Source organism: Lonchura striata, chromosome 1, assembly GCF_050655825.1.
Source record: "Lonchura striata isolate lonStrDom1 chromosome 1, ASM5065582v1, whole genome shotgun sequence".
Classification (NCBI taxonomy): domain Eukaryota; kingdom Metazoa; phylum Chordata; class Aves; order Passeriformes; family Estrildidae; genus Lonchura; species Lonchura striata.
In genome coordinates this window covers 94,590,483-94,608,417 of record NC_140703.1, presented here as the reverse complement: position 1 = coordinate 94,608,417, position 17,935 = coordinate 94,590,483, and the positions used below count along the sequence as shown (strand labels likewise).

The following is a 17,935-nucleotide window of genomic DNA, read 5'->3' as shown; positions in this document are numbered from 1 at the left end:
CCCCTGTGAAGCCCAGTGTTGCTGTAGCTGGACTGCTTCTCTTACCTGGGCAAGTTTTCTTTTTCAGCCCTGCCTCCCTGACCTCTGCACGTTGCATTGTCTGAAATAGCTTCAGACCAAACTTGAACCTGCATTTTTGTTGTGTACTCTCTTTAGAGCTGCCCTGCCCTTCAGACACCCTTACATTTTCCAACCAGCTTTTTCACTGACCATGGGAAGGCAGGTAGATAGACACCTGCACAAACCATAATGGCACAGTGCTAAGATGTGGGGCTGAGAGCCAAGAGGGAATGGTGGCAAGACTGAGTCTCTTCTGGGATGAGGAGTGCAGTATTTGGGGGAGCTGAGTAAGGACTAAGTATGGATAAATATAGATATTCTTCTGTTTTTTCTAAGCAATGGAACAAAAGCAAACAGAAAATTCTTGCTATAGATAAAGGAGAAGGGAGAAATTTTTTTATGTTAGTTTCTGGTTTTTTGTGACTGAGCCTGCTGGAACAAAGAGCTGCTCAAGGGAAGATTTGCTTCTCTTCAGCCTCAGTGCAAACCAGAAGCAACAGCAGTTAAGGTGAATGTAGGAAGAGCAATGAAAATACAGTTTGAGATGGAGTAACTTTTCAGAGGTGCTCTGTCAAGGTCTTGGAGTGTCCCCAGCTCGCTACCTTTGAGTCCTGCTGCTTTCTTCCATATTCACAGCCTCATCATGACACTCAATCTAGCTCCAACAGCATCGTCGACTTTTTTCCTGGCTTGGAAGCTGTTCAAACTTAGTGAGGAACATTTCTTCCCACTCTTCCAGTGTGAAGCACTGAAATGCTTAACAATCTCAGCAGCTTCATCTGGCTTAGTTCTCTGCCTAACAGAGCCTGCATTGAACATAGCTTTCTTGCCCTTTCTGCAAGATCCTTCACCACTCGTTTTTTCATGCTGTCTGGGGCATCTGGTTCAAGCTGCAGCTATATTAAAAAAAGGCACTGTCTGTTTCTGTCTTTGAAAATCCTAGTTTCCCATGGATCCAAGCCTTGGGCTTAATGTGAGAATGTCTAAATACTTTGTGACTACAGGAAAAGGAAAACTAGAAACAGATGGATAGATAAACACTTTTTTTTTTTTTTCTTCAACAGGGTCATCCAGGTCAGCCAGGACCAAGGGGGAAACCAGGTCATGATGGCTGTAATGGGACAGCAGGTGACCCTGGTGACTCAGGAACTCCTGGACTCTCTGGTTTCCCTGGTAGCATTGTAAGTAGTTGGCAGTGAGTATCTGAAGCTAAGAACATTGCTGGAGTGAGTTTCATTCACACGTGGGTTGGGTTAATGGGACATCTCTTAACAAAGGGAATGTGGGGCTTTTTGCCCAGCAGAGCATTGGTGCAGACTCAGCATGGACACACTGCACTGTTCAGTCATTGCATTGCAGCCAGGGCCAGAAGGTCTGCTCAGAGCAATACCTGTCACACAGGTCTTGCAGAGAGATAGCTGTAGGAAAACCTGTGCAGCTTTAATCAACAGCAATAAAATAATATTAAACTGAAAATTGCTGATGAAACTATCCTTTTCCTACCTGTCCCATGGCTGAAGTATTGGCTTCTTCTGGTGAGATACACGGGATCATGCTGATGTGAGCAGTGGGGCTCCTGGATTTACATGGGCATATGTCAGCCCTGGGAAGTGCAGCATCAGTTCTAGCCAGGAGGTGCTATCCCATCATACCACTCCTTGGTAATGGGAGGTTGCTCCCCAAAATTTAGAAATTCATTCTTTTACACATTGTGAAGGTTTACACTTTTTTTCCCTAAACTATAAATTTCCAAAGCTAGGTATAGTCTCTACCTCTAAACTGCAGAACATTTATGTACACTTATGAAAACACCAACAGATATTCCACTCTTAGCTGTTTACCTGTTAACATAGATGGTGTGAGAGCTTACATTGTATTTTGGTTTTTTTTTGGTCACCTCCAGGGAGTGCAAGGGCCCAAGGGCCAGAAAGGGGAGCCGTACATAGTAGCGCCGGAGATCATCAGGCAATACAGGGTACGTCTGCAGCTTCAGTGTTATTCTTGCCCAGTTTTTCAGACACAGGATGGAGAATAAATTCTTCTTATACTCTGATAGGTGCATCCCAAGAGGCCCACTTTGATTTTGTGTATGCTTTGAAAGGCAGACTCTGCTTTCTCTGGTTGCAGAGAAGTTTAGATGACGTCCAAGGGAAAAAATCTGAACTCTGTTATTTCCAAGGAGTGTCAGCCTATAGGTGGATTGCAAAGGCATGTAGATGATGTAGGTCAATATTTCCCTCTTTATTCAATGACTACCTTTGTATCATGCATGGTAAAATTCTCTCTTTGCCATTGGTTTGTCCATTGAATGATTCTGGTTACTAATAGCACCTTTCCTGTAAAATTTTCAGGCAAGTGTTTGATTGACATAGGGTAAAACATCCTTCAATATTTTATTTAGGTACTTAGTAAATCCCAAGTATTCCAATGGCTACTTTTACTGTGTCTAATCCTTAAAGCTTGTTTTGTAATTACTTGCAGCTTTTTCTCATATATATATATAATCTTGCATAATTTGAAGGTACAAGGAGATAAATTACGTATGTAGAGTATAAATCATGGCTGATTGAAAAGTTGCAGCTGAGCTATACTCAGCACAGAAGGGATCTGCTGACATTGTTTGTGTGTCTTTTGTGCCAGAAGTAAGTGCCAAAATAGGTATTTGTCTTGACATATTTTTAAGTTGCCTGTATTTTTTAATGGAAAATTTAATTTTCCTTTTAGAAAATCTTCAGATCTGCACTGTTAGTAATCAGGAGTGATTAAATAATGTTTGAGAAATGCTTAACTATATTGTGGCCAAGGATGGATACTGACACCTGTATTCATTTCAGAAAGTACTTGGTTCCACAAATTATTCTGTTAACTAAATCCAAATTAACTAGGTAGTTAAGATGCTACTCAAAATGATTGAAGGTGTTTGGACTGAGTAACACATTATTTATGTGTGTTGAAAGGTCTTTGGGCTAGAACATTTTTGGATCTAATTTCCAAAAACATTTCAGCATGTACTGAAGTTAAAATATGTGGTCACTGAAAACAGTATGTTCCAAATGCTTTTGGTGACTCAGAAGAGAATAAAAATGATTCAGTAATTCCCATGCAACTCACAAAAATGATCTTGGACATTTCAGCTAAGGTTATAGCCCTAATTAAGCCACTGGTTAGGATTTTTCAACAAAAAAATTCAGTGTGGTCTGTTGTATAGTTCAGCCTTGTAGTTTGGATCCCTAACTTCATTAGCCAACTTTGTACCGTGCTACTCTATTGCATGCAATTATCTACACAGTATGAAATCTGTGTGGCCCACATTCAGTTATCTCAACATCTCTATGGAATGCATCTGTATGGAAGGGTTTGAGTAGCATTACATGCTATAATTAGTTGTTTGAATGAGGAAAAAATTAATAAACAATAAACATATTTAATTCAATTTTGTATATAGAATTTATTGGATTTTTAACTTCTTTGTTTTTGTTTTGGTTTTGTTTAGGGAGATCCTGGGGATTCAGGGATCATTGGTTTTCCAGTAAGTAGTATTACAGTGGATGCGATAAAGTGTCAACAGTAACTAATATCAGAACAACATTTATTGATAGTTGGTGGATTTTTTTATTTAAAGGGACCTCCGGGTACACTGGGTATTCAAGGACCTATTGGTCCAAGAGGACAGCGAGGAAGACCGGTAAGTATATTAAAATTAAGTTCTCTAAAAATTAACCAAACAGAAGAATTATCTCAGGAAGTTCCATTATGTTGGATTGTAACTTAAGTTAGAAATAGCAAGAAAGTGTCAATAGACATTAGAAATTTTAAAAAGCACTGTGACATGCTGAGGGATGAATATTGCAGGAAGAGGTGTAGAAATTTTTGCCCTGTGCTGACAGAAGCTTTTTATTCATACAGTATTTTTTTAACCTCCTTAGAACATCTCCCTACACTGAGTTATCAGAATTATTTGAATATGTTACCTTTTCTGCTCACAAAGGATATGTATATTAGCTCTCTATACTTCTCACAGGAGATTGAATGGTATTTAGAATGCAATTTTGAAATATTTTTCTGTGATTCTGTGTTTTTTTTTCTAAAATCATCAATTACAGCACTAATGTTGACAGCTGTTGCAGTATAGTTCTTTGAGAAGACTGTGTTCTTTCCAGATAAAATTTCTACATTTCTTGTTTCCATGGTTAATAGTTTTATGGATGAGAAGCAGAAATTCAAATTCAATAGATTTCATTTTCTTTAAGCATCTTTGATTTTCTGGTAACACACTTTATAGCATTTGCTTTTTACATTGTTTTGTGAAAATTTACTTCAGACCTGCTTTATATCCCTGATCTGTGGGGAAAAAGTTAGTTTGGAGCTTCTCACTCACTCAGTCTCCCATAGCTGTTTTCAGGAACATCTCCCTCCCCAGAAGCCCCCAAAAACCCAAACTAAACCAAGAAAACAAAACAAACAAACAAAAAGAAAACAAACAAACCAAAAAAACCTAAATCCACAGTATGCTAAGCCTTTCAAAGTTAATTTTCTGCACTGGCCTGTTTTATCACCTGGAGTAAACTGTGCCTTTTCTTTCTCCCTGGTGCTCCTGAAGGAAAATCAGTCCTTTATTTACTCTTTCTTTGGAGCAAACCCACCGAAATTCATGAGCTTTACACAGGAGCCCAGCCTGCAGTGACTCATATTCCCAGTGCTCCTTTTTAGGAGGAGTTATGTTAGGACATTCATTTTTGGAGCCCCTGCCATGGGGAGGCCCCACAGCTGCATCCTTCTGGTTACCATATAGGCAAAATCTCTTTTGATCAAAATGCATCCCATTTTATTTCCTGCCTCTAAAGCTATGACTCACCTGTGAGAGAGACCCAGGAGCACTTCACAGGTCTGGGTTTGCCTCTTCTCTGAGAGCTGGGAGGTGCTCTGCCTTCTGCTGGGAAGGCAGGCATGGCTCCCCCAGCTCCCTGCAGGCTCTCCAGCCTCGGGGATGCCCTGTGCACTGCATCTGCCCAGTAGGTTAGGCAGTAGTTCACAAATTACTCAAGTCACCAAAAGTGATACAAAAGCATGGTTTTTTTCAGCAAAAATATAGTGGTTTTTCCACATAAAGGTGCATAGCAAGGCAGAGGTGCCTAAAACGTTCAGGTCCCATCTGAATGTTACTGTCTTTTCCTTGCAGGTTAGACTTGATTTTGCATCATGCAGCTAACATCCCCTTTCAGGGCTCAGTAGGTGGGCAGTTCCATCTGCAGCCTTCTCTCCCTCCTGTGTCACTCATTCACCATGAGCTGAGCAGCTCATGCTTCTTATTCAGCTCAGCTTTCCCTCCTTTCACAGAGTTGTTAATGTGTAAAGCCTTTTGGAGCCTGTTAACTACCTTAGCTGACTGAAGCAAGGGAGGTTCTCTCTTCAATTAATGGCTTTCCTACCTCTTGTAAGCTTCTGTCAGATGCATTTTCTGTTTTAGTTTCATTTTCTATCACCCTCCTTTGCTTTCATTCTGTACAATCCCAAATAGGTAATCTGAGATGCCTACAGTGGTTCATCCCCTTACAGACCAATACAGTACCAAAACTGCAGCCCAGTGAAGCACTTAAAGATGTGCTTAACTTCAGGTATGAGCTTAAAATGTTGCTTAGTCAGGATCCAAAAGCACAAGTTCTTGCTGCTTGGAAAAATTGGGGTTTTGTTAGATCTAGGCTGGGTAACTGTCAGTCTGCTCAGAAAGATTACAATGTGATTTTCAGAACAGTAAATACAGCTAATATACAATAAATAAATACAGCTAAAATACAATGGCACATGGGATGCTGAGGAATATACTCCCTACTATGTATACTTATGTTTCAGACAGAGGGTGACTAACCTCCTGCATGCATTGATTAGAAAGCAACAAGTAACTTGCTCTCCCCTATTGTGCTTCCCTAGGGACCACCAGGACCCCCAGGGCCCCCAGGACCACACGTAAGTCTTTGTGTCAGAGTTGTTGATGCTGATTTTGTGTTGCTGAGGTTTATCCAAGACCTACTTGAAGGCATTAAAAGAAAGCACCATGGGCTGCATGAAAGACTGTGTAGCACAAGACCTTCTGTGTTGGCTGCATACCATGGGAAGTTAATCTTACACTGGGATCACCTACCCTAAAAAGATTAGAGCCAGATTTAATTGGCTACTGTAGTCACAGTAGCTTCCCATGAACAGAGAATCCTTGCAGTCTTCACAATGTTCAATTTTATCTCCATGGAAAAAATATATGACTTCATTGTTCCAGCCTATTTAGGTGTTTTTATTTAGCATTCAAGGCTATTAAAAATCTTGCAGAAGAAATTCTTGATCTTTTCATGACATTATTCAGTGTATGACTCAAAGAAGAACTGGTAGCATGATATTTTAAATAGTTGTCTTTCTAAAAGTTTAGGTCTGTAAAATTATTTCTAAATCTATAACAATACTTCAAGGTAAACCTAGGCTATTGTTTTATTGCAGTTCTTCAGTGGTGTCATACAGATTTTTAAGCCTGAAAAGACCTATAATCATGTTTAAATTTGAATTTTATATTAGATTAGAGTTGTACACTTGGTAAACATTTACCTATTGTTTTTGCAGGGCAGCAGGGGCCTTGGCTTCTATGGAGAAAAAGGTGAACAGGTAAAGGAAAACTAATGAATTTATATTACTACTAAAGGGCAAGAGGATGTTTTCTATTATTTATAAATTAACATACTTTAAATACTCTCTTCATTTGCAATTGCATTGTATAATTATAAGAGAAAAAGTAAGTATAGGTCTGAAAGTAATTATAATCTCTATAAGGGACATCATAGCTGAACTAACCCCTATATGTCTAGGTCTCTGTTCTCTCATTTGCACTGACACAGAGGTAACACTTCTGAAATTTATAAAGCCAGGCCACTTTATGTAATACAATAATCTTTGCTGTTGTTCTGAAAACACACAGGGCAAGAGCAAGTATTGAGACATGTTAACCCAGCACAAAATTAACCTATCTTACCACAAATTTATTTGGTATGGTTGTATATGGTTTAGAACCATACTCTGAGCAGGATCAAATCTGTGCTGCTCCTTTGCAGTGTCCTAGAGCCTCTGCTGATCAACTTGACCAGGTATTAGAGTTGTTAGTAAATGTTCCTTTGTGTTTCCCCTGCAGGGCCCCCCAGGTCCTCCAGGTCCACCTGGGCTTCCTACAAGAGAGCTGACAGGTGTCTCCCCTGACAAGCACAAGGTAACTAAAAGGGTATTTTTCTGAAATAAAAAAGGAACTAAGAGCTCTGCACTAGCAAAACTATAATATTGTACAAACATGCTTTAACATATAGGACTTAAAAGACTTTAATATATCAAAAGAGAAATCTGCTACTTCCACAAACTTGGATCATAATGTATTTATTGAAACTGTGGTGGCTAAAGTAATTCAGAAAGTATTTCTCAAGTTTAGAGGTGCCTTTGGCAAACTTGTTTTGTTTAAGCGTGCAGCTACTGGCCATCACTCACATCTCATTTTACAAGCAGAAATGCCTGCTGAGAAACCATTACTGTGTTTGTTTTGATAACTTATCTATGTGATGCAGATATTTATATACTTAGAGTTAAGGCTTATTCTTACATATTGGAGAAATCCCCACATGCAAGATGCAGTTTATTCTCATCTGCTGCTTCTTGCTGGGAGCAGAGGCAGTCACAGCCTGTATGTGTATATTCTGTATCAGACACCAGCCTCCAGACCAGTTATTTTTTGTTCCATATTTGAATTTGAAAGTTTATGTGTCTCATACGATTTCTGCAGTAAGAAGAGTAAATTGCTATGATACTGTAAGATCTAAAAATACCTTTAATACTCTGCAGTCTGCCCTAAATAACAAACATGCTGAGATTTTCATGACTAAGCAGACACCCATATTGAGCTACTTGCCTGGAGAGCTGTTATATTCAATGGAGATGTCATCAATATAGAGAGTGGAATTTAGGCTATGATTTGTCTTAACCTAACTGGAGCTCTTGATCAAATAATTCATAGCTAACCAGTAGGTAAAAATAGGAGAGAGTGCATTTATTTATAGGCATTCCTTTAGCACTCACCACCCAGACATCTCATGAACAAGCCTGGAAAGAGCTGGACATTCACATTCCTAGAGACCTTTTCAGAAAAATTATCAAGTATTTCTTTAAAAAGGAACTTCAAAAACTTATCATGAAAGCATTCATTTCATACAAGAAGCGTATGAATAAAGAATAGCACAAAAATAGTGTTTTTTCTCTTGATCAATCATTTTGTGTTGTATAAAAGTTATTGAAGTGTAAGTGGGAATGCCAAAACCTATCTGAATATTTTTTTCCTTTTTGTTAGGGTGAAAGAGGAGACCCTGGACCAAGAGGGGAAGCTGGAATTCCAGTAAGTCATGTGGAGAAGAACAAAGTCAAATAATAATATTGGAGTTAATACTTGTGAGCTCTTCATTGATGTGATGCAATATAGATGTTTTATGAGCAGCGACACCAGTTTTAATGCTTCAGAAAAAATGAACTTGATGTGTAGTAACTCCATAGCATACTCAATTGTTCTCTTACTGGTTTACTGAATTAAGACCTTCCCTCACATATTTTTTTCCAATAATATTTTAGTTCTAATTATTAATAAATCTCTTTACTTATTCTTCTGATCTATGTTTTAAAAATTCACTGTATTTCATTCAATAAGAACATATGGAGTATTTTTAATCATTTTTAGCCTACTGTCCAACACATACAAACTTTTTGTCTCATGGTTTTTTAGATCTCTTGAGTAAGTGGGCAGTAATCCCATATGTTGCTGTATTGTGTAAAGCTGTCAACCCAGCTTGACTGAACGTGGTTTAGTTATAACTCCCAGACAATCTCTAGACTGACTAAATAGCTTTGCCATTGACTGGCTCCTTTTGACTTCCCAGAGGGGTTTAAAACAGAGTCTTTACTAAGCAGGGATGCCTCACTGAGCATTTTGTAGAGCTTTATTTTCTCAGATGGTCTGGTCAGCAGCTCCACAAGGTTGTGGGAGAAGGTCACATTGTGAGCCCTGATACCCTTCATGTGTGGTTGCTCGCCAGTTCCTCAGCTGCTGATCATATTCTACACATGTAGGATTTTTTTTACTCATTAGGAAAACTGTAATTATATGCTGATGTAGCAAAAGGGGATATGTAGTTTTCCGCTTCTTTTGTTTTGTGTAGTAGGATGGATAGCAGCATGCCTGTGTTTGCCAAATAGCTCTCTGAAGCTACAGTTTGGGTATAAGCTGAGTTGCTTAATTGGTTGTATAGCTGAATAATTACTTTGGCTCTTCAGATCTGCAGACACAGAAGAAATAAAGGAGATGATAGGAGGGAGACACTGTCCTCTCTCTAATGGCCTGCTCCTGCTATTGTAATGAAGCAAGCATGTTACACTTAATTATAAGGACAACAGTTCTTTCACATGCAGCTATTATTAGATTATCCTTCTGTTACAATGATGCTTTCTTCCTGTTTAGCTTCCATAAAACAGTGTTGCAATTTTTTTGCACATAATGAAGAACTATGTTGAACTGACGTGCAATCTTTCCTCAGGGTGTTCTTCTCTTTCCTCCCGAAAAAGGTGAAGAAGGGGTAATGGGCTACCCAGGACAAAGGGTGAGTCACTCATTACAGGTAGAATTCACTCAGCTGAGTGGGTGGATCTGAGCTGAGAGTTTGCCTTCTGGAACAAAACACAGATGAAAAAATCATGGAAGTTATAGTTCTTCAGATCAATAGGTTTGGCCAGCTCAGAACTGCCTGAAGCAGGAAAGCAAAAAGGTCATTTTGAAGTGGTGGTGGGAGGAGACCCCCACAGGTCTCTGGTGTGCCAAAGAATGGCAAGGTTTGCCTGTGCCATCGCTGGGAAGCCTCATGCATCTCTGCCTGAAGCTGTGCTCACCAACCACAGCTGCTGTGCTGGTGCTCAGCAGGGGCTGTGCTTCACTGTTCCCACCTGAGCTGTCTGCAGACCATGGTTCACAAACGTGATTCTGACTCCGCTTACTCACAAACTCAAACAAGTCAATGTAAATGCTTCCTTGTAGCATCTATGACTGCTTGTTTTGGAGTAGTATTTCTGAAATGCTTAAATGAAGTGAGAACAATACTGAGAATGCATTTTTTTTTTAAACTCAGTCATCTTTATGGTCAATTTACAATGTATTGATTAAAAGAGAAAAAAGTAAAATACGAGATTAGATTTCAGACTTGTACTGTTTGCACCATACAAAAATCTAATTGAAAATATATCTGAAGTGTGACTGTTAGAGTTTCAAGCTGTTGGATTAATTTTATCTAAGAAATAATAATGATTCTTTGCCATGAGGGTATTAGAATGTAATTTTATTTTGTTAATTTTATTGTACCTCCATAGGGACTGCCTGGCATCACTGGTTTTCCAGGACTCAGTGGAGAAAGAGTGAGTATTTCGTGCAAGACTGTTGTTTCTAACACATATGCAGACAATCTGTCTGCAAAGTAAACTGTAGAGGACAAATTCTGCCTGCAATTACACTAGCTGTAGTCCAACAAATATCATCTGGGTTCATCCATCATTCTAATTTTGGGTCATTTATTTTTCTCATCAGTGAGAAAAAGAAATTACCCTATGATTAAAATCCAATTTTGCTTAAACCATGAGCATCTTTTGTGACCATTACAGGGAAGTATCACTTTCATTGTTCTAATTACTGTGATTATGATTTCTGTGATTTTCTTGCTACAAGCAGAAGCTTTTTTGAATAGCTTTCTGCAGATGTTGTTGAAACGTACGGTTATCTTGGATATCACAAAGGGAGAAGAGATGGAAACTGATAAATATACCAGTTAGATCTCTGTCCCCATGGAAACACACCCAAATATTTAAAATAGCATTCTGTCAGACAGAGACTTTCTGTTTGGTCTCAGAAAAAGGCTTCTTCAGTCAGCATTAGAAATCACTTCCATGAGGTAAATAGCTGTGGGATGCACAATTTTTCCATGCTTTGCCATCTTTAGTTGTTTAAAGATTTGTCCTGCCACCAAGGCATAACAATAATAACATGAAACACATGGGACATGAAAGTACACGAAATCTGAAAAATAACATTTGCACAGTTATTCAGTCCTGGTGGTGTGGAAGGGAATTGCTATTAGTAATACATACATGGAGAGGCTGATGCAAAACCCATTAAAGCCCACTGTTTGACCTTAACATGGGTTATGCTCCAGTCAGATGTGAGCAGTGGCTGCTCCTTTTTGAGGATGAATTTTGACAATAATTTTAGCAGAAGGTATGTTGGTTTGGATGGACTATCATTGTATAAGGTGTTTGTGAAAGGGGACACCCTACTGTGTGCTAGTCACAACCTCCTTTTTGTTGATTTTTGAGTGATTTTATTCTTAAGAAAGAAAGAAGGAAGGAAGATTAAGTCCTGCTAGCACATAGATGAAGTTGCAGTTAAGTCGGAAGCTGCTGGCTTTGCTTTTAGACCACCAGCTCCACCTAGTGTAAAGAGACTTTACACCTGATAATCAAGAGGTTCCTTTCCCAGTGATGCACACTTGCCATTATGGAAGAGTCTCTGAAACAAGTGATCGGGTTTGTGGCATCTGGAGAGCTGTGGTACTTTTAGTGCTCCAAAACTACTTCAAGAGTGACTTACAGAGCTGGTTATTAACATTCAAGTTCTGGGTAAGAGTGGTACCCACTATGAAACTTGAGAGATGCTGAGATTTTAAAAAGCTGACTAATAATCTGATTATAAGTGTAAATAAAACCAAAGCTACTGGTTTCAACAAAACTGTGTTAATTGACATCAGTTGTTGATCCAGCCACTGTTTTCTACTAAAAGCACACCCTTTTAACACCAGTCTCTTTCCAGAGTACATAGAAACATTTTCTGTAAACAAAAGTTGTTGAAGAGCTGAGTAAAGCACACAGAAGAGATGATCTCATCTGGGTCAGCATCTCTGAAATTTGTCTGCTTCTGAGTTCTCAGCCAAACAGTCTCCAGCCACCTGGAAAAGAGCAAAAAGGACCTGTGTACTTCTGTGCTATTTCACTGCACACTGCTATTTCACTGCTCACTGTTTCCATTCCAGTGAAAATATGTCTACTTGTAATGATTCTGACTTGTTTAGTTTTCTTGCAGCAGGCTGCTGTGGTCTGGCTGCCTAGCCCATGTGTCAACTGGCATGGAGGGGATCCCCTTTTCTCCTCCTGCACCCTGCAGCATCCATGGAATGGTGTGAGTGTGTGTAGGTGCTCCTTCCATCTGCACCACTGCCAGGGGTGACAGAGCCTGCAGCACAGCAGGTCCCTCTGGCCTTTGGCAAGAGTTAGGCTTGGTCCAAGAGGTGGGACAGCAAACCACAAGGAACCTTATTGATGTTACAAGAATTGCTACAGACCAAGTAATTTTAGTCTTTCTCTGATAAAGGAAAAGTCAATTGTTTTTAATGTGTATTACAGGGTATTCCAGGATTTGATGGTCCGCCTGGTGGCCATGGGCCCAGAGGAAGCAAGGTACTGCTTTACTTTACTTTATTTGCTTAGAAACAAGAATCCAGATTGTCATTTTGCCTTCTTTCCTTTTCTATCATCATGTAGGAGCAATTGTGTCTGCTGTCATTGTAGAACCAGTTATGTAGTTTCTTAATTTGCTATCTTTGAGTTTTCTTAAATGTTGTGTCAGTGCCTTTGGGAGTTTGGGGATTTGTGTTTCATGGGGATACCTTTTCATTTTAAAAGAAATTCACTATAGCAATGTGCTTGGGTGTGATACTTCAACTTCTGTTGACAGGGGGAGCCTGGCGAGATGGGTCCTCCAGGGCCAGATTCCTATTTTCCTTCCCATATCCCAAGGAAAGGTACATCTTCTTTGCTCAGATTGTTTATCTTAGCTGTTTTACTCCCTTCTGCATAGATCAAAAGCATGACATTCTAAGAATTCAACTCATAAAAAAAATGTGTTTGCTAAAGTGTTCCAGAAGCTGTAACTGCCTTCCAAGAGAGTGCCTTAATCACCTTTTTGCAGGCAGGTGGTTTCTTTGTCTCTCCTGCTGAGCTGGATTGCTATACAAAAGGCTTCCATGCATGCCTGTATCCACAGAGAAGAAGCAAGCAAAAAAGCTTGTGACTTTGTTGTCCAGCAAAAGGAAGAATGGGAGTCTGTCTTCTGTGTCGTGTTTCAGACTTTGGATAAAGCACATAGTGGCAGCACAGCATCTAATAGACAGACAGACAGAAAGAAAGAAAGAAAGAAAGAAACACAAACGCACACACACAGACATGCATTTAAAAAGCCTTGAGGAATATAAGAGTATTTTTTTCCTTTTTAAAATTGACAAATTTCTGTTGTGATCTTTTCACTAAGCTTGTAGCATCCAGTGTCAGCTGTTCTACAGAGCTGTGGTGGCTCTGCTAGACTAGAAACACATAAAAGGTGATAGCAGTTTGCCAAGGCCAAAACTATTCAAGGAAATGTGCCAGCAAACAGCAAGAGTGATCACATGTCATTGCCCTGGCCCTTGTCCTCATACCACAGAGTTTACTAGTCTTTTTGAAAGCCAGAGAGACTAGCAGTGAATGGTTCCTTCCTCCAAGAGAAAGGGGGCAAGAGGCCCGAAACATTGGTCAAATCACCCAGAATACCCTGCCAACCTTTTAGAAGCAGGAGAGACTGTGTAGAGAGAGAAAGAAGCAGGCAGAGGGCTGAAGACACCACGTCTTCTACTACCACTGATCTTTAACAAGTGCATGATACTTTTTGCAGGCAATAGCTGGGCTGGGCCCAGATGCTTTTGGTAGTGAGAAGCAAAGAAAAGCTCACATATCACATATCTGTTACAGTAGAAACTTCCTGTAGGAAAAAGAGGGGCTCTTCTCAGAAAGCTGCTCTTCTGTGCTTCCCAGGAGCAATGTAGCTCTAGCTGCATATTAGTAGAAGATGAAAGATACTATCCTGCTTCCTGGGCTTGGAGGCTCCACACCATTCCTGTCAGTCCATTTCCAAAGCTACATTTTAGAAACTGTTGTAAACTCTACTACTCCAAAGCACTTGAAGATTCTAATATTTGCTTTTTTACAAAGAGCAGCATCACTAACACATTTTGTGGAATCGGGGATGTCTTTCAGGTGCAAGAGGTGATCCAGGCTTCCCAGGTGTGTCTGGACTCCCAGGAGACCGAGGAGAGGAGGGAGATCGTGGATTGCCTGGTCTTCCTGGATTTTCTGATGGTAATACCCCAGCATTACATGTTCTAACAGCTTAACTTTATACTGTTAGGAGTTTTGACTAATACAGGGTCACAGTGGGGAAAATCTTTTTGGTGATCAGGTGATACACAGTGCAGAGTAGTAGAAAATAACTGGGGGGGCAGAGAATGAGAGGAGCATTTTCCTTTGGACTAGTGGGACTCTTGCAAAACTATTGAAATAGAGATGATTGCAGAGCTTTGTTTCTGTAACTGCTATTGATTTGCTCAAGTGATAAGTGCAGTTACCATTTTTGCTCCATGCCAAGTATGTCCATTTTTCCTTGCATGTTAGGTGAAATTGTATTAACTTTCTCTTCTGTTACATCACAGCTCCTTGGGCAGCACTGTTAAGAAATTGCTTTGAACTTCTTCCCTCGTTCTGTTTCAGCGGATGGGGATAAGCCGGGCTTACCTGGAGAAATGGGACCAAAAGGTGAAAAGGGTGAAATAGGATCTCCTGCTTTTTATGCGGGACCGCCTGGGATTCCGGGTAAGGATGGTTCACCCGGAATTCGTGGTCCACCTGGTCCCATTGGAGCCCCTGGTAAGTGCAAAAACAGAGATGGTGAGAACTCTCAGGAACATCTTTGATTATTTTAAAGACAGCTGTTGGCAGTGAGACATTGACAGAATGAAATGAAATGAAATGAAATGAAATGAAATGAAATGAAATGAAATGAAATGAAATGAAATGAAATGAAATAATAATGAAATGAGAGGTGGGGAGGACACACAGAGAAGTCATGTACACTCATCAGTGAAGAAAATGTTTGTGTGATTTTTTAGACAGTACTGGCAACATTTGAAAGAATGGAGAAAAGGATGTGCAGGAGGTGATCCAGAGCAGGCTACTTGTGCTAATGTTGAGCAGGTTGGGCTGAGAGGAGGAATTCTGTGTTAGAGAGAGCAAAAAACAGTACGATTGTCTGCCACAACAGATTGAAGTTACTGAGAATGAGTGTGAGAAGCTGTCAGAGGATGGAGGGAGGAAGAGAGGAGGGAGTACATCACAGCAGGCTGGGTTAGTGACATTAGGGAAAATGGGAAAATGTGTTGCAACCCAAAGAAATTGGAATGAAAGAGAAAAAGAGTAAATTTTCAGTAGATGAGTTTATATTTTTATTAAATTAAACTTCTAGGTCCTCTCTTTGGATTAAAAGGACGAGAGGGAGCACCAGGTAGATTTGGTATACAAGGTTTCCCTGGGCCAAGAGGACAAAAAGGACCTAAAGGTAGGTTATAACAGATAACGCAATAGATTATCTGCTGTTATGCATTATGTAAAGCCCCAGTGCATTCAGGCTTGGTTTATTGAACTATGACATGCATGAGGTCTGATGAATTTGGTCTGAGGCTAACATGACAAAGAAACGTTGTGTTGGGTTCTTGTCAGGAAAAAAAAAAAAGGAGTTATTTTCTCAAGTATTTGAGAAACTACTCAGATATTCTCAAGGCTATCTATAAGACAGCTACAGCTCTACATCTGTTTGTTGTTGATAGAGCTTTGTTTCTTCTCATTCAAATTTTTTCCTTAGGTGAAGAAGGGGATTGCACTAGATGCCTTTTGGGTGAGGAGCTCAGAAGAGGCTCTACTGGCCCCCGTGGCCCTCCTGGCTTTCCAGGAACCCCTGGCCAGCCTGGAAGGAAGGGAGAACCTGGTGATCAAGGACCACATGGTCTTCCTGGCTACCCTGGAGCAAAAGTGAGATAGCTGGGTTTTTTATTGCTTAGTTTTATATGCCTTAGTTTTATATGCAAGTTTTATATGAAAAAAAATCCAAATCCTCAAGCTATTCTCCATGGAAAAGAATTATTAAAAGTATGATTCCCTTTCTCCCTTCTTCCCTTCCTCCCTTCCTCCCTTCCTTCCTTTCTCCCTTCCTTCCTTCCTCCCTCCCTTCCTCCCTTCCTTCCTTTCTCCCTTCCTTCCTTCCTTCCTTCCTTCCTCCCTCCCTCCCACCCATCCACCCACAAAATATGGAAGGCCAACAATTGCTACGATGGAAGTGCAAATAAGAAATTTTGGGGAGAGTGAAAGATTTCCCCATAAACCAAAGTCCACCTTCAATCTGAAGAAAGCAGAGCCCTTTCAAGCTGCTGTATTGAGTGTGATCTGACCATCTAGAAGGGAACTCCAGTAGCAACCTAAGGTTGTTGCTTATAGAATGTACATGTTAAACTGATAAAATGTAAGGTTCTTGCTTACAACATAGTCTTTCGGAAAAACACTGTTCAATAACACTGAGAAAACACAGCTTCTTTTTTGATGATACATAGAGGTGCTGCACTATGTGGTGTGCTAACTGCATCATGGCTCCTCACAGGCAGAACTGGCTTTAGTCAGTCACATCTCTCAAAATTTTAGAATAAGTCCTTTGTAAGTTGTATTATACATAACAACTAAGTCTTGAGAACAAAAAATAAAAATGTGAAGATCATGCTATTAGTGCAGTGTTAATGCAGTAATTCAGCATTATTTTAAGTTCTTGAGATTTCTTTTGGCCTGAAAAGTCAATGTCCAAAATAAGCAACTTTAAGATGCAGTACAGATTGGCTCCACTCACCATTAAAATGCAGTTTTCAAATATGCCACAGGTAAAGCAGAATGCTTACAATCAAAACTAATCTCACTCTTTTGACTAACAGAAGTGCAAACCTGTACTGTTGTGGTGATCTGCAGCTGAGATACAGTTTTTACATATGCTTTTTACGCAGAATGTCAATAAAATACAGTGGTGCCAAAGACACACTTTTAAATAATGTTTGGCACAGGACTATTTAAGAAAAAGAAATTTATCAGGTATATCCCTTTCATTTAGTGCCTGCCCTGGAATACAGTAAGAGATGGCTAAGGAAAAGCTAACATGCACAGCTTATATTTCAGTGAGCATGAGTGTAATTATTCAGAACTAAAGCTAAGTGGAATAAAACAATCACTAGTAAATTACTCTGTAACCTCTGGGCCTTGGCACCTACCATGGGTATGGATTTGGTTCCATGCTTACAAGGCTCTTGGCCAGCAGCTAGAAATTCCACTTTCAGATGGGCTGTTCAGTAGGAGTTTCCAGCATTGTGCCAAGGAATCAAGAATGCCAGAGGCTGGTCTTTAGCATCACCACAGCTTGTCTGTGCAAGACAGAAGGTTTCCCTCCTTGAAGATTTTCAAGGCCCTGAGCAGCCTGTTCTATCTCCAAATGCTGGGCTGGGCCAGAGACCTCCAGCCCTCCCTTCTAAGCAAGCTTAGAAGGGAGCCCTCCCTTCTAACCAGGTCTGTGATTTGATTAAGTGATTTGATCATTTAATCCCTCTGTGCCCAAGTTCTTGTCTGGTATATGAAAGTGGTGCTGCTTTTCAGCCCCAGAACAGCCCAGTCTCAATCCACTGCCAGCTGTGAAGATGTTTTGGGAGTGGTGCACAGGAGGAACTGCACGTCAGTAGAACCCTAAGGTTTTTTCCAAGGTGGCAAAGAGTTGCTTAGGGCATTTCCTTTAGTGGCTAACACAGAATTCACCATGTTTTCTCCAGTGCAGTCACCTGCAGCAGCAGTCACCTTCAGGATTCTAGCTCATGGAAAGCCACAGGTGTCC

At 40.1% G+C, this 17,935-nt stretch overlaps 1 protein-coding gene across 4 annotated transcripts in view; it reads left to right on the top strand.

The window, feature by feature from the left end:
* Positions 1-17,935, top strand: part of COL4A2 (collagen type IV alpha 2 chain) — a 147,117-nt gene that overhangs the window by 97,997 nt on the left and 31,185 nt on the right. For all 4 annotated transcript variants that reach the window (XM_021545583.4, XM_085583743.1, XM_085583747.1 and 1 more), the window contains exons 7-22: positions 1,125-1,241; positions 1,964-2,035; positions 3,554-3,589; positions 3,683-3,745; positions 5,989-6,024; positions 6,667-6,708; positions 7,229-7,303; positions 8,426-8,470; positions 9,660-9,722; positions 10,483-10,527; positions 12,562-12,615; positions 12,893-12,959; positions 14,227-14,328; positions 14,737-14,892; positions 15,488-15,580; positions 15,884-16,050. In XM_021545583.4, the coding sequence (XP_021401258.3) occupies positions 1,125-1,241; positions 1,964-2,035; positions 3,554-3,589; positions 3,683-3,745; positions 5,989-6,024; positions 6,667-6,708; positions 7,229-7,303; positions 8,426-8,470; positions 9,660-9,722; positions 10,483-10,527; positions 12,562-12,615; positions 12,893-12,959; positions 14,227-14,328; positions 14,737-14,892; positions 15,488-15,580; positions 15,884-16,050 (1,233 nt within the window). The remainder of the gene's footprint in view (positions 1-1,124; positions 1,242-1,963; positions 2,036-3,553; positions 3,590-3,682; positions 3,746-5,988; positions 6,025-6,666; positions 6,709-7,228; positions 7,304-8,425; positions 8,471-9,659; positions 9,723-10,482; positions 10,528-12,561; positions 12,616-12,892; positions 12,960-14,226; positions 14,329-14,736; positions 14,893-15,487; positions 15,581-15,883; positions 16,051-17,935) is intronic.